Here is a 15,929-nt window from a genome sequence, read left to right on the forward strand (position 1 = left end):
TAACGTTACTAGGCAACAGCTTTATAAGCGTCTATCAAAAGCGACATAAATGTCGTTTCCCCACGCAACCGATACACGACATTTTGGTCGTTTTCCCAGCCAAAAGATTAAAAAGAGATATATTTCCGACAGACTGCCTTTAGACTTGTAGTTAACAACCCTACTTGACATACAGTGCATACATTCTACCTGTTTACAGACTCACAGATCTCATTGTAACTGTTAATGTTGCCTTGCTATAAAAGAAAATTGAAGAACACCTCACAATCATACTGACGCGCAACAAATGTAACAAAAGTATTTACTAATGCTAGGACAAGAGATGCTGATGAATTCGCACGCTAGACAAGTGTTTCTTTGAAAGAAAACTATGGCTAATTGAATCACTTTTCAGACATAAGTCCGTTGAGATAGTAACTAAAATTGTTATGCTGATATCTGAATTCATACTCCTTGCTTAGTGTTCTTTACACGTTTGACTCTCAGTAACCATATGCAAATATAACAACTTCAGAACATTTTAAATAACTCTAAAGATGTTTAAATATTCAAACTATAAGCACTGGTGATGCAAACGTCAAAAGACTCCAGATAAGATATTTCCTTTATTACTTGCGTAAAACGTATAAAAAGGTGGTAGCTTTTACGGGTGGCTTTGATAAATGACAGTGGGTGAATATTTAGGTACAGCCATGTACCAAATGAGTCAGCTTTATCTAGCAAGACTTTCTTTGACTCTATACTTGCAATGCCATAGACAAGTGATTGTGATATTTGCAAAGATTAGAAAAGCAAGAAAGAGAAGACGTCGATGGTGTACTGGCATGGAAATAGTGATTGGCAAGCAATGCATTTACCAACAAACAGCTCTACTATGAATATCATCACCGGAATACAAGTTGTCTTCTCTCTAATTACCGATCAGCAAAAGGAACAATGCTTCATGAAGATATATTATTCCAAAGAGTAGTCTTAAAAATAATATGAACAGCAATTGTTTTAGTAAAGTTAAGAGAGTGATTGGTTAGGTCTTGTACCAATATATTACGCCAACTGAATACTTTCCTATAAAAAAGTTTAAGAATATCAGCAAGGAGTTGTCTGCAGACGGATTGTGGGTTATAATTTTCTTTTTCCCGTGACCGTGTATCAGGTACCATCATAAGCTGGCTCTGTGTAAGGCCTTGATACCGAAGACTGTCTTGTGCGCCCAGGATCATAAGATTGGTCCGTTCGGGGGCTAGGAGATGCCTCCCCGGAGGCGGTAGGAGAATTGATAGCACCGCTGTATTGTCTACTGTAAAAGGGATAAATAATGGAGAATTGAGTGGAGAAGGTAAGGTGCGGTCACCCGTCATATTGGGCGTATACCGTACTTTTCGGACGATAAACCGCACCCCCATATAAGCTGCATCTGCTTTATTTTCCAAAAAACGATAATAAAACAATACATAGGCCGCACCTTTGTATAGACCGCGGAACTCAGAACGGTGCTTTTTAACGCGGCAGCAACTTTCCAGTTTCAAACAGAACAGTGTCTAATGGCACTGTTTCGTATTAACCGACACCTTTTAACCTAGTGTCTAACAGAACAGTACCGTTAGGCATTGTTTCGTATTTTCTTTCACTGTTAGAAATGCACTAACCGGAGATTCTGGTTAATGCGCCCTAGCGGTGAAAGAAAAAGCCAAAGAATAGCAGCACCCTTATATAAGCCGCATGGCTCAAATCATCAGAAAAGGTAGCGGCTAATAGCCCGAAAAGTACAGTAATCAGGACCGATACACTACACTAAAAGTGAAAACCTACAAAATAGATACTAAGAAATTCGTACTTGATAAAATCAAGTTTTCATTGTTTGTTAGGATTTTCCTTTTTTTTCTCAAGTTCATTAGATGATTTCGAGGATTGAGAGTCTTTAAGAGGCGCGATGCAAGGTGACACGACAACTTTGCACGTTTACAATTCATAAAACATAACAGAAAACAACGAACTGCGGCGACTGCTATCACAATGATACCTGTGAAGACATCTTACTGTGCAAATGGGTGAAAAAGATTTATTTATTTTAATCATTTATTTATTTTCTTTAATTCTAAATTTTTAAATAATTTTTCCGGCATAGCACAGAAGCCGCAAAAACTGAAATGCGAAGTAACAAGCACAAGTAGTCCCATTAAAGCTAGATAAAACTGAATTTTGCTAAACTTATAAATTCTGATCCTAACTAAAAGGGTTTCTCTTCCAACTTCAAAAGCAAGTTCAATGCAACAGCTCTCTGAACTACCATTACCTACTACAGTAATACTTCAACTTACGAGTGCTCCAACGGGCGAGAAACTTGAGATACGAGCCAACTTTCAAGCAAGTATTAGCAGTAACATACGAGCAATGTTTGAGATACGAGCACGTGAGTCAGTTGCCAAGTATGCCGGAGGTGTTTTATGAGAACAGCATCACTCTGTATTTTTCAACTACACAGGTTATACTTTTGTACCGTGTTTTTTGTGCACAATTTTCAGTGCAGAATTATGTGAATTAAAAGTACGGTGCGTAGACCGAAAGTTTGCCAGTAAAATGAAAGATAATGGAAAGAAAAAGCAAATGATAACAATTGATATTAAACGGAAAATTATTGTAAAATATGCGAAATGTGTATGCGTGATTGATCTAGCTCAGCAATATGACAGAAATACATCTACAATTATCAAACCGAAGGGTTATATTCGGGGCATTTAGTTTGCAAAAGGACTAACTATAGTTTCTAAACAACGCAGCGATCTTCACGACCGCTGATGGAGAGACTGCTCAGGCATTGGATAAAAGATAAACAATTGGCCGGTGACAGCGTAACTGAAACGATGTTTCAATAAAGGCGAAAAGGCCGGTGGTTAAATAGCGAAAAGGCCTATGTGAAAAGGCCGGTGCTATCTATAAAAATAGACTTTTGGACAAGTTGGCTAGTGGTCGTGCATTACTCCTTTGTGACGACACCAGTGTTCGTCCTAATCGCAACACGTTGAAAGGGCGACAAAGGCAAACGTCCTCAGATAGGTTTATGTTAAAACGGCCGGCTACTCGTGAAAGCGAAAATAAGGAAAAATTGGCTAACCAGCGAGAAACTTCCAACTATGAACGCCGAAGAAATTTTAATTACATCAAGTTAAAAATGAAAGTTTGCTTTTAGGTTTGCTTTCAAGTTTGTTTTTCAAGACTTTGATAAAATCCAAAGTTATCAAATTCAACTGTTGTAATGAAGGATAACACTTATATCTCCCTCCCTGGCAAATGCTAGCGTTAGCCGCTACTGTATGTAGTTAATTTTACATTTTAATTAATCAAATTTCCTTGCATTATTTTTTATTTGTTGCTTTTTGAAAGCATGTGGTATATTAGGACAATAACCAACATGTTTTTTCTGTTACAATATCTTGTTTTGAGTGTTTTATTTGCATTTTTTAGGGTAAAGAAACCAATCAATCTATTTTTAATTGTTCTATATATAAATAAATTGCACCAACATGCGAGTAAATTGACATACGAGCTCAGTCTCGGAACGCATTAAGCTTGTAAGTCGAAGTATGACTGTACTTGCTGTGTAATGCATTCTACTGTGCCATCAGTACTAATATGTAAAGGAGAAGACAACTAGGAATACTCAGGACATAATAGCCTCCAAAACACAACTAATTTACAAGACGACGAGCTACTCACTTTGAGCTGCTGATAGATGATTGTGAACCATATTTAGTGCTGAGGTCCTCTTCGCTGTCATAACGACGGGGATTGTCAAAGAAATAATGCTGTTGATAGCTCAGGTCATCAAAGCTGTTCTATAAGCAATAGCATACATATTTATTTACTAAATACTAAAAACTAAATGAATTTATTTTACTACAAATATCAAACATCTATTATTGCCCCTTAAGTTGGCAGTCCTGAGCGCCATCAGATATGTGTAATAACTATGTGCACAATTATTCTTGGCTGTTACAAGGCTGTTGAGTGGCACAGAGGGTAGCGTTGTTGGATGATAATCTGAATACTCGAGTTCGATTCCTGACTATTGCAATCTTTCTTCCTAACGCTTTTTGTCTGACTTTGAGCAGACGAATGGATACAGCTCTTATTATAGTAAAGACTAATCAAATGCACAGCAGTGCAGGGGTATTAAAAACAGCTTATAAACAGCGACAGGTAATGTAATTGTATGCCACGCCATTAGCCTAGCACATTGCCAATGACTAAGTTGAGTAAGCTAGTACATGTGTCTGAGTGGAACATACAAAATTATAGCCAATCGTGTAAACATTGTTTTATATGAAGCTTCACTTCCGGTGGCCGCGTGCATTCAGAAAATTACTACAACTAACTTTGTTTAAAGTTTACCATAAAAATGAAATATCTCAACACAAATCTAGTTTCGTAACAAGCAAATTTACAGAATGATTTTTTGACATTGCCTAAACCAAAATGTATGTAAATTTCGCTATCAAGCTCACCAGGAAGAGTTGAAAACTTCGATAAACTTAAAGGTCGACTTGCAACAAAATCACATTACAGTTATTTGGGATCAAAAGATTCAACATGTCTTACTCTGCTGTGTTGTAGGTGCAAAATATATGGAAATGTGAGTACAAGCTCTTGAAAGCTCAAAAAAGAACAGTTAATTGCGGCCATAACGACAACGCAGTAGGTTGGAATCCCTCTCAAAACAGCTCAAATTTCCCGTAGTTCAAAGCGATGCACTTCTGTTTACACTTTCATTCAACCTTTTTCATCAAAATATTTTCGAGGTTAAGGTTGAATGAAATCGCGTTAAAAAACTATACGATAATATCGCTCTGTTCAACCAATTGAGTTGGTCTAACTCAAGTTGTTTTATGTGGCAAGTTTAAAAAGTTGAAGATAATTAATTAATGGCTTACAAAATAAAAAGCACATAGCGTTGATTTGCATTTCCTAAACATACTAAATGCCTTTAGTGCAAACTAGAAGCAATAACGATTCTTGTAAAAACACGACTCATAAATCAACGACTTATGCTAGCGTGGCATAGAGTAGTTAGACACCAACGCTGACTTCTCATTTTTGAGGTTAGCACAATTTGAGCTAAAAATAGTCCAATGCAGACTGTATGATTGGCTGATCCTGCCAGCCTTCTTACCTCCTGTATGCTTGATGGCTTCTGAACTCTGAAAAATACAATGACGATGATGGTTGGCAGAATTTCCCAAAGAAAGAGCGCAGCGAAGTATACAGCATACGTGTATCCAGTGTCAAGGTCGACCAAATCAGCCTGGAAAATACAACATAAGTGTATCCAGTGTCGAGGTCTACCAAATCAGCCTGGAAAATACAACATAAGTATAGCCAGTGTCCAGGTCTACCAAATCAGCCTGCATATGTCGCATATGAATGATAAAGAGTATAGTTCTACGAATGTTGTCTAACTAGTCAGTAATTAACACAGTAGACGCTCCTTCGATGCAAATAATCTATTCCGAGATCATTTATGTTACATGGCATTTACATTATACAAACAGTAAAATGCGTGCAACTTGGCTAATCCATTCTAAGATCATCCCAAAGTGATCCCATTTGAAAAAGAATTTTACTTAATTTAATGACTTCACAGTAGCTGTGGTTTACTGGTTTGAGTCTACAAGTTTTCCCTTCTTTTTTGTAGCTTACACTTTCTTTAGGGTTCAAGGTTATGGTAATTTTATGATAAGGGATGTTAATTTCAATGCCAATCAACAACATCTTTTTTGCTTCTTTCCACAGCCATGTTTGATTTTCGAAGAGAAAAGGAAAACAATATATTGTATGTGTTTATGCGTATGATACCCTGGACAGACCTATATGCCGTTTTTTTAGAAGTGCGACAAAAGAAAAAACTAAATTTTGAGGCTAACTATGGGAATTATTCGAATAAAATTATATACAAAATATTTATTACAATTTTAAAAATATCAGACATAGCCTGGGAGCCTACCTGGTCAGTTACATTGAGCCAGCCATAGCCAAAGTTGGGGATGAGTTTGGGAAGAGCCAAAGCTATGACATTGTAGAGAGTACGAGAAGCAAATATGAAGACAATGAATATACATGTAGCCCATGACTGCCAAAGGTTGGTTCCCTGCAACACATACACATTATTCAGCATACCAGAATGTACTAGAATGTTAACCAACATTTATAGGTAAGTTCACAACAATGCATTCATCGTAGTCTTAGCATAAGAACCTAATGATTCAAAGAAAGCTTGATACTATGGTAACACTGCAGGATAATCTGTGCAAGAAGGTTGCTTATTAAAGGTCACAAAAATGAAATGCATCTCACAGTAGTTCATGAGAATAACTGTCATGAAAAAAAGGGAAGATAACTCCAAAACAGATTTCTTGACAATGTGGCATATAGTGTACATGTAAACTCGGCTACAAAGTGTAACAGGGGTACAGTCTGAATGACCTCAATGTTGATGCTCTATCTTCCTGACAAGTTGTCTAGCATATCCAGCATAACAGTATCAGCTGTACCCAACTACTGAGTACACCAGACATGAAATACAGCTCTACCCAACAGCTCGGCATTGAAAGTGTTGCGCAAATAAAAGGATCCCAAGTGCTGCGCTTCCTACTGTTAAGGCTGGTCGTAGCTTGTACAGTTATAGCAATGTAGCGATAAAGTTTTGAAAACAAAGAAATGCACTTCGTACGGCTTTGACCTCTGAACGTACAGGTCTGCAGACATGCATACTAAATCAATAGGCCTCACGGTCACATTGCTATACAATAGATTAATACATCATACTTGTTACACCTGCCAATATTTCATGCCGATTGGTTAAAATGTACACGATTCATTTACCAGACTGAAAAAGGATGACGCAATCTTTATCCTAACATTAGCTCAAGTTATAATAATTCTCAACTTACTAGTTTAAGTTACTCAAATTCATTGAGTAAAGAAACTTGGACAAACAATAATCAAATTTTCTATGCAAAGACTATTTTATTACCCGAACAACGCCGGGAATTCATCTAGCAATAATAAATAACCTGAATCATAAAACACTTGATGATCTCTCACAGCACACTAGACTGACAGGATACTAGTTATAATCTAAAATCAATATCCTACCTCCCGACACGCTATGTCATAATCTACTATTAATTCACTCGACTTCTATATATGGGTGTGTCCATAAATAATAACTTGACATTTAGAGTTATGTGATGCCAACTACACATGCACATTTTCTCCAATTATAAAATTCTTTGAATTCTTTAATGCAGTACTTTCTTGGCTTTCAGATAATATAAATTTAGTGCTTTCAAAATAGCAGTTCTAGAGCTATGAAGTGCAACATGCGTAAATGATGGGAGATCACAATATGTCCCATCCCTTTGGTAGACAGGTTGAAAATTTCTTTATTTAATTCCTATATACAACATGAGCAGTCCTATGTGACAACACAATCATGCAACCAACCATATGCATGCACACTCGGAATGCGCATGTCCATATGCATGCACACACAAAATGCGCATGCGAGGATGCACATATGTACATGTAGGACACAAACCTTGAGCATTCACAAAGTAGATGCCGGCTATATTACATTTTATAAGTTCAAACTTTTATTATCATCAGGAGTTGTCATACCAATAGCTTATTCATGCTAGATCGATGCTGCAATCATACAATTCAGTGTGACAAGACAACTCAAATCACTCAAGATAACGCGGCCAATTTAGTTATTTATTGATCAAATAACCATGAGATGGATAATATTTAAATTCTTATGTAAAATTCTATAGGTATATATCATAAATTGTAAGAGGGATTACTGCTCAACATCAAAAGACTCCTAATTGTACACATTAGTCAAACAATAAAATCGGCATCCCTTCGATGAATGAAACCATTATGTTTTGAAATAGTTTCATTTCCCGAAGAATACTCGTAAGAACCATTTACGGAAACATGAGAGGACACTGAACATAGAGTATGGATGTCAGTCTATGGAAGGCAGGCTATAGAAAGCAGTCTATGGAATCTATGCCTTGAAAGGCTTGATATAGAAAGTAGGCTATGGAAGACAGGCTATGAAAAGCAGGCTATGAAAGGTAGGCTATGAAATGCAGGCCATGGAAGGCAGGCTATGGAAGGCATGCTATAATAGACAGGCTATGGAAGGTAGGCTATGAAGAGCAGGATATGCAAGGCAAGCTATAGAAGGCAGGCTGTGGAAGGTGGGCTGTGGAAGGCGGGCTGTGGAAGGCGGGATGTGGAAGGCGGGCTGTGGAAGGCATGCTATAGAAGACAGGCTATAAAAGGTAGGCTATAAAATGCATGATATGCAAGGCAAGCTATCGACGGCAGGCTATGAAAGGCAGGGTATAAAGGACAGAGTATAGAACACAGACCATGAAATGTAGGTTATGGAAGGTAGGTTATGGAAGGTAGGCTATGGAAGGTAGGCTATGGAAGGTAGGCTATGGAAGGTAGGCTATGGAAGATAGGCTATGGAAGGTAGGCTATGGAAGGTAGGCTATGGAAGGTAGGCTATGGAAGGTAGGCTATGGAAGATAGGCTATGGAAGGTAGGCTATGGAAGGTAGGCTATGGAAGGTAGGCTATGGAAGGTAGGCTATGGAAGATAGGCTATGGAAGGTAGGCTATGGAAGGTAGGCTATGGAAGGTAGGCTATGGAAGATAGGCTATGGAAGGTAGGCTATGGAAGGTAGGCTATGGAAGGTAGGCTATGGAAGGTAGGCTATGGAAGATAGGCTATGGAAGGTAGGCTATGGAAGGTAGGCTATGGAAGGTAGGCTATGGAAGGTAGGCTATGGAAATCATGCTATGAAAGGCAGGCTATGAAAGGCAGGGTATAAAGGGCAGAGTATAGAACACCGACTATGAAAAGTAGGCTATGGAAGGCAGACATGGAAGGCAGACATAGAAGGCATGCTATAAAAGACAGGCTATGGAAGGTAAGCTATGATAGGCAGGAAGTGAGATGGGAACATGGTCAACAACTTCCAATGCTAAAAACTAGCCTCAACTTAAAACTGAGCTAGAATGAGTTGTAATACAAAAATATCTGAAATGGATAACTGAGTGCGTTTAGGAATTTTCTCTCTTTTTAAAATAATGGTATAAACATCAAAAATTGATAGGGTTGACAAGTGCTGAGCAATTTTTAATACCTGAAAATTCATAAATTTAGAGATTTGTCACCGCATGTACCGCTTCTGATGATATGCAAATGCCTTATAATGCTACTCTTATAATTAGGGAAAGAAGATATATTTAACAAGAACATTCTTTGAGCATGCAATCAACATGTTTGTTATACTGCAAGCAGGCAGTTGTCTTACCCTACCGTTATCACGCCCTACCAGTATAGTACTCTACAAACATTAAATATAAACAAACTAGCTGTGCCACTCGGCATTGCCCGTGTAATAGAAGACCATTTGGACAGAAAATTGATTTGTATTTAACATATAACAACATTTGCCATTCTAACTTTCAAACTACATATCATGAGAAAAGTTTTTTGTCTTATAAACAATGAGAAGTAGCGAGAGTTGTGCTATTAGCAATGTGAGCGAACAGCTTCTCGTGACGTTATGCTATAACCCTTAGCAGTTAGGTTTTGCTCTAACTATAAAATATAACGCCTTATATTGGCTGGCCAGCAGTTCGACTTCCGTAGTCTCGTGGTCAAAGCGTCAGACTGTTGAACGACTTGATACGAAAGATCGAGTCCTCTTCGGTACGTAATATTTATCCAAGATTTTAAATCTATGCTGGATTTCCGAAGGAGACACGATAGACTGAGAAATACACGATTTTGAGATGTAGACGAATGCCTTTAAAAGGTTACTCGCTTCAAATTCAAAATGTTTCATCAGAATGTATATATATTTTTCTACCATTTGAGAGTTTGTATGTTGCTTTAGGTGATCTGACTGCCAGAATGTTTCAAGATTAAAATCAAAATACTTGATCACAGTTAAAACGCTCAAAAGAAAATGACTTCACACAAGTGTGACTTGCCATTTATTCTGTTCATTATGACATCAGCTATTGCAACCAAATTGCAGTGCTATGTGTCTTCATTGACATATGATATATTTTGTATTTGCTAATGATTAATGGAACAAAACTTCAAATACAGCCTCAGGTACATTGCTATGGATGTTGTAGATGATTTAAAAATAGGTTGGTTAGCATTTGTCCCATTGTTTTTCTCTAAATGCTGTGTAAACATATGAGTACCCAACGCCAACAAGACAGCATATTTATCACTTATACACAATATGCATGGCTATTGACTTGATCTTTGGGGAGGTCTGGGCACGGCTTTTTTCTTGGGCATTTTAACTGCGATCAGGTTTTATTGATTTTATTTTGGAAACATGCTGGTAGGCAGACCACCTCAAACAAACGAAATCTCAAATGATAGAAAGATATCTATGCTTTATGATAAAACCATTTAAAATTTGACGTACGCCAAACTTTAATTAAGCCATAAGCCAATTTTAACAACGCTGCCTAGAGAACAGAACGTACTGTAAACAAGTCTTTCTGCCCAAGCGGGCATACAAAGCTGCCTAGAGAACAGAACGTACTGTAAACAGGTCTTTCTGCCCAAGCAGGCATACAACGCTGCCTAGAGAACAGAACGTACTGTAAACAGGTCTTTCTGCCCAAGCAGGCATACAACGCTATGCTCCCTGATCATGACAAAGACTACAACAGCTCTCTTGCTATTATGAGAGGTATGCATACTTGTAGGGAGCATGAAAACCATTGATAATTGATAATAATTATCATATAATACATATATGATACGTTAATAATAATAATAAGAATATATATATATATATAATTATAATATGAGGATATGCTCCCTTACTTCGGTTTGGTTGAGCTTTCTGTGAGAGGTCCAGCACTATTAGCCATAGTGCAAAGCTCATCACTTATGTGATTTGAGCACTCTGGTGTCAGCACATTGACTTTCTTAAAGTCTGCGAGGCAACTTAGTTGTTTCATGGCAGGAAGTCAACTCTCATTGGCAATAGGATTTGTCTCCCTTGCCTGCTCTGAGCCGCACTGACGAGGCTTCAATAGCCGAAACCGTATTGTCTGTAGCATGAGTATATATTTAATTATATATATATATATAATATAAATTATTATTGTATTAACCAAATATTAATAATCATATATAATAAAAATATGATATATAATAATAAATATGATATACAATTATAAATATATATATAACTATATTATTATATATGATATGGCTACGTGTTAAGTAAAACAGTAAAAATTGTGAAATGCTATTTAAATGTTAATTTTCAGTTGTTCCAACTTATTTATAAATATACTCTTATATTCATAAAGTGTGACTTTTTCAGGAAACAAGCAGACTAGAACATTCCCTATGGTTTCATACTCAAGATGGAAACAGAAAATCTTTCAAGTAAAGTGAGTTTTGTTACTCGTAAATTTTTTTATCAAATGTTTCATGTTAGAGAAAGACGGTAGCAGCAATTACAAATAATGCAAAAGAAAACACCGCGCTGGCTATTCAAATTTAATCATTTTCCCCGCATCTTCATTCTTATTTCAATTTGAACAGTTCCGAATGTGTCGGTATGACCTCCTGTGTAGTAATTCTTATCTTTCAATCAAACACCAGCGTTAACCGCCTCATGCAAATGTCCATTAAAACAAATTGCAGGGTAAGTCAACGAGCGCACAACTCTAAATCCAGCTCATAGAAACAAACTGAACAGGAACATGTGATTCAAAGATGAGTCATACTTTCAGTAATCTCTTAAAGTATTTCCAAGCTTTGATTTCTTCCAATGGAAAGCTAAAAAAAGTTCTTCATGGCAAACGTGAATGAGATCGCAAATATTTTTTTCCGATGACAAAAGCAATCCTTAGGAGCCTAATGAATACCGTACAGGATGAATTTATTCGCGGAGTTATATTTCGCGGAAATTGTCTTTTCATGCATATTCGCGGATGAATTTATTCGCGGCTGAAAATTGCCACTCTCTAGGAAAAGTTAACTCTATTACGTCTAGCAATAGAGTTAACCTTACGCATGCGCGGCTGCGCGCATTGCGCGTTCCGTTTTCTGTTTAGCTTACAACTACGGGTGGATCGTACTAAGCTATAAATTCTTTGTTGCGTTCAGAAGTTTTCACGAATATTCACAGATTTGGAGGCCTTTGATGAACCAACAATTTGTGGTAAGTAATGAGTTTTTCACATTTACTTAATTAGTTGAATCTTACTTTGGTTCTTCGGTAAAACGCAATATTCATGTTTTCCATCCCTACCAATTCATTATTTGTTTTAGTGTGAGAGAGAGATTTTTCATCATACACGGAAGAACAATGATTGCAAGGGTGGTGTATGTCATTTTTAGAAGATCACGAATCATTCAGGGAAGTCTGGAAATTCAGATAGAAGTGACTGCAGCTACTTACTACTTACGAGGAGAATATATCTGATTTAAAAAAAAGAGCAAAAACGCCTTTACGAGCACAAATCTTTGGCCAGCCGGCAGAACTTTGCAATAGTAAGCTACGAGGAGAGTTCTGATGATAACTTCCTTACTAGCCATGTAGTAGCAAAAGAATCGTCTTTAACATCTACCCAAGACAGTAACAGCGATGTAGATATGCTATTACCAAAATAACTAGTCGGAGAGCGCCATTACACGCTAGTATTCACTTATCAAGAGTCTCAGTTTAATTTTTTTGCTCTAGACAACCGCAATATAGACTAAACTGTTTATATTTACTCCATTCATCGTTTGTAAAATTTTATTTGTACACTCAAGTTTGTAATAAATTATAATATATCTATACATGAAATAAAATATATGATTTAATCATGTTTGCTGCAGCGATATCAAGGAGTTGTTGTCAATGAAGGGGTCTAGGTTGACTGGTTGCTTCTCTGCCAATATTCCTGCCTTGATGAATATTACTACTTGTCTCTAGTTTTCGTAATCGGAGTAGGTTGTTTTATTCTCAATCTGCAGTAAACACAAAAAAGAAAAAAATCTTAACAAGTGTCAAGGAAGTACAAAAACAATAGCTGAAGTATTTAATGAAAGCGATCAGTTTTTAAGCAAAAGAATTAACTAATGCAGTTAATAATGGAAAAACGTATCTGCACAGCACATCAAATACATACCATAATGTCCAGATCAGAATCATGATCGTCCTCAACTTCGGTATTCGAGATTGATGGAGTTGATTTCAATGTATAAAGACTAGGAGAGCTTTTTTGCGATGATGAAGCCATGCCGAACTACTTGTAAAAACCTTGAATAATTTTGTAAAGTTTGTTGCAATGGCAATAAAACTCGGAACCCCGGCAATGATTTTAAAGAAGTTTTGGAACTCGGCTACGTTTAGTACTTCTGCCTAGTGGCTATTTTCGCTATGACGCCATTCTGCCTATCTTGTGACAACCTTGAATAATTTTGTAAATAAATGTGATGCATTGGCAATGGTGTTAGCTCAAAGCCTAGGCAATGATTTTAAAAATGTTTTGGAACTCACCTACGTTTAGTAGTTATATTAAAAACTAGCCTAGCGACTAGTTTTCAATTTGATGCAGTAGTTATTCTCCCTTGTGATAAAAAATAGAACTAATTATTCACGGAATTTAATAATTCGCGGAGTTGACTGCTCGCGAAATCGCGAATTTTTATATCCATCGGATATTTTCATCCTGTACGGTACAATGACCTTCACAATTGTTATTAGAAATAATGCTAGGTCACGCTAACTAGCAAATCTCTGACAATTAGTGGCCAACCGTCTGCGACACAGGCCACTGTTAATGATAAACTTACACAAAACTTTAGTAAGATGTTCTCAGAAAGTATCATTTGCATTCGGTTATGATGCTCAAAGTGATTAGACTGCTACGACACTTCAAGATTAAAATTGGCAAAACTTGATCACAGAAAAAGCGCTCAAATGAAAAATACTTGTAAAAATGTTATTACTAGATGCGCGGCTGCCGTCTCTCTCTCGTTACCGATATCAACTATTTTATTCAAGTTACAGCATCACGTGCCCCTATTTTGTCGGTCTCTGCCAAAGTGCAACTATAGATGTAATAATTGCACTTTCGCTTGAATCTTCGCGTTCAAAGAAGGCATTTCAATAAAACTATTATATTTTTGGAGTGGGTAGCTATACAAAAACAAAATTAAACCAAACTTAAGCTTGTTATTTTAGCTTTGTACTGATATTCTTTTCAATTGCATCATTCAATAGTGTAAGTTCAACTACAAAGTTCACTAAGTGAGCTGGGTAAACGACGGAGTTATTCTTACCATGAAGGTTACATTAATGATCGATATACTTGAAAGTGTTTCCTATGGTACCGACATAACGATGCTAATATAACTACTTTATTCAACGAATGACAATCGAGTATTTAAACAGTGACCAAAAATGATGAATAGCATGCGAGGACCAACAAAGTCATCTCATATTGTAAGATCAACTGTAAATACAACATTTATGATTTTTTCTAGAGATGGCAGCCTGCATACCTGGCGCATTAAGAAATGTTTCTCCGAATGGCACTGCGATGGCATCTAGCATTTTATGCATCACAAAGATTGCATGAAAACCAATTGACCAATCATGAGTCAGTGAACAGCTTGAGGCTGGTTCACACTATATTGCCATATGTTGGAGTTGTGCTTTCAGCGTTCATTGTTGATTATGCGAACCAGGAACCGATGGCATCAGTGAAGCAATGTGGATACATCGGGAAGGTTTGCAGCCGACAAATTTTCTCGATTTTTCGTCGAGCATTGACAGCAGCCTGTTCAATGTGAATTATTTCGGTGATATTAATTCGGGTAGCGGATCACGTGATTTATTTAATTTCGGTTATGATAGTTGCTGCGGGCCTAGTATTTGATTCGAGCACACAAACAATGAGTTTTCTTCTCGGAACATAAAAAGGAAAAAGATAACACTACGTCACGGAGTATTCGCTGAAGCAAACACGGATCAGTTAGTGATAGTGTGAACATGTTTATCATCGACGATCACCAAAGTATTGTGGCATCAACGTCGACATACGGCGATATAGTCTGAGCCAGCCTTTATGCGTACTACCCAAATGGATAGCACACTGCATGAACTGCGAATGCTGCAAGAATACCATAATTGGAGGCACAAGGGAGTGACAATTTAGTGGTGTACCAGGCATGTATGCCATCTTTTTATTTGTAATGCATTGTAGTCACTCCCCATGCTTAGCTATGCTTACGCTACCAAAGGTCTATAAGTAGTATATTGTACAGAGCGTTGACTCTTCAAGGCCACACAAAGACATATCATGGTTGCAGGGCGCTAATGAGATCAAGCAAATTCGGTAGTGGCAAACCCTTGGGCATGCATCACATGTGCTTCATATTGCTGCTAAGTCGTGATTGGTTTGCCTATTGTCAATACATTTTGAAACAAAATCCCAAACTAATCAAAGTTTCTGATTCAATGTCTAGCGAATCCAAGATTACTGAAACTAACATTTTATGAAAAGGAGAAAGTTATAAAAATGTATACTGAAAATATACATGTACATATGATATTATAAATCCAAGAAAAGCTATATGTAGAAATTTAAAGAACAAAAGCGTTATCGATGTTGAGACTTGGGATTTGCATTAAAGAGCCTTCATTGCAAGTGCTAGTAGTAGCTTTTTGCTACCTCTTACTTAGCCTGTGGTTTTAGTATTTTGCAGAAGTCACAGAATTTCATAAAAAGTATGTATACGACAATAATTGAATCATGATCATGACATATTGCTAGGCAGGTAGTCGAGGCAGCTATATCCAAGAG

The 15,929-nt window shown here is 37.1% G+C and overlaps 1 protein-coding gene across 2 annotated transcripts in view; it reads right to left on the reverse strand.

Annotated features, from left to right (window-relative positions):
- Window positions 1-592: 592 nt before the first annotated feature.
- LOC137396191 (G protein-coupled receptor 137Ba-like) overlaps window positions 593-15,929 on the reverse strand; it is a 34,600-nt gene continuing 19,263 nt past the window's right edge. For both annotated transcript variants that reach the window (XM_068082352.1, XM_068082351.1), the window contains exons 5-8: window positions 5,999-6,142; window positions 5,168-5,299; window positions 3,715-3,833; window positions 593-1,297 (exon numbers count right to left, since the gene is read on the reverse strand). In XM_068082352.1, the coding sequence (XP_067938453.1) occupies window positions 1,150-1,297; window positions 3,715-3,833; window positions 5,168-5,299; window positions 5,999-6,142 (543 nt within the window). In that variant the 3' untranslated portion in view covers window positions 593-1,149. The remainder of the gene's footprint in view (window positions 1,298-3,714; window positions 3,834-5,167; window positions 5,300-5,998; window positions 6,143-15,929) is intronic.

The sequence above is a fragment of the Watersipora subatra genome, chromosome 5 (assembly GCF_963576615.1).
Source record: "Watersipora subatra chromosome 5, tzWatSuba1.1, whole genome shotgun sequence".
NCBI lineage: Eukaryota > Metazoa > Bryozoa > Gymnolaemata > Cheilostomatida > Watersiporidae > Watersipora > Watersipora subatra.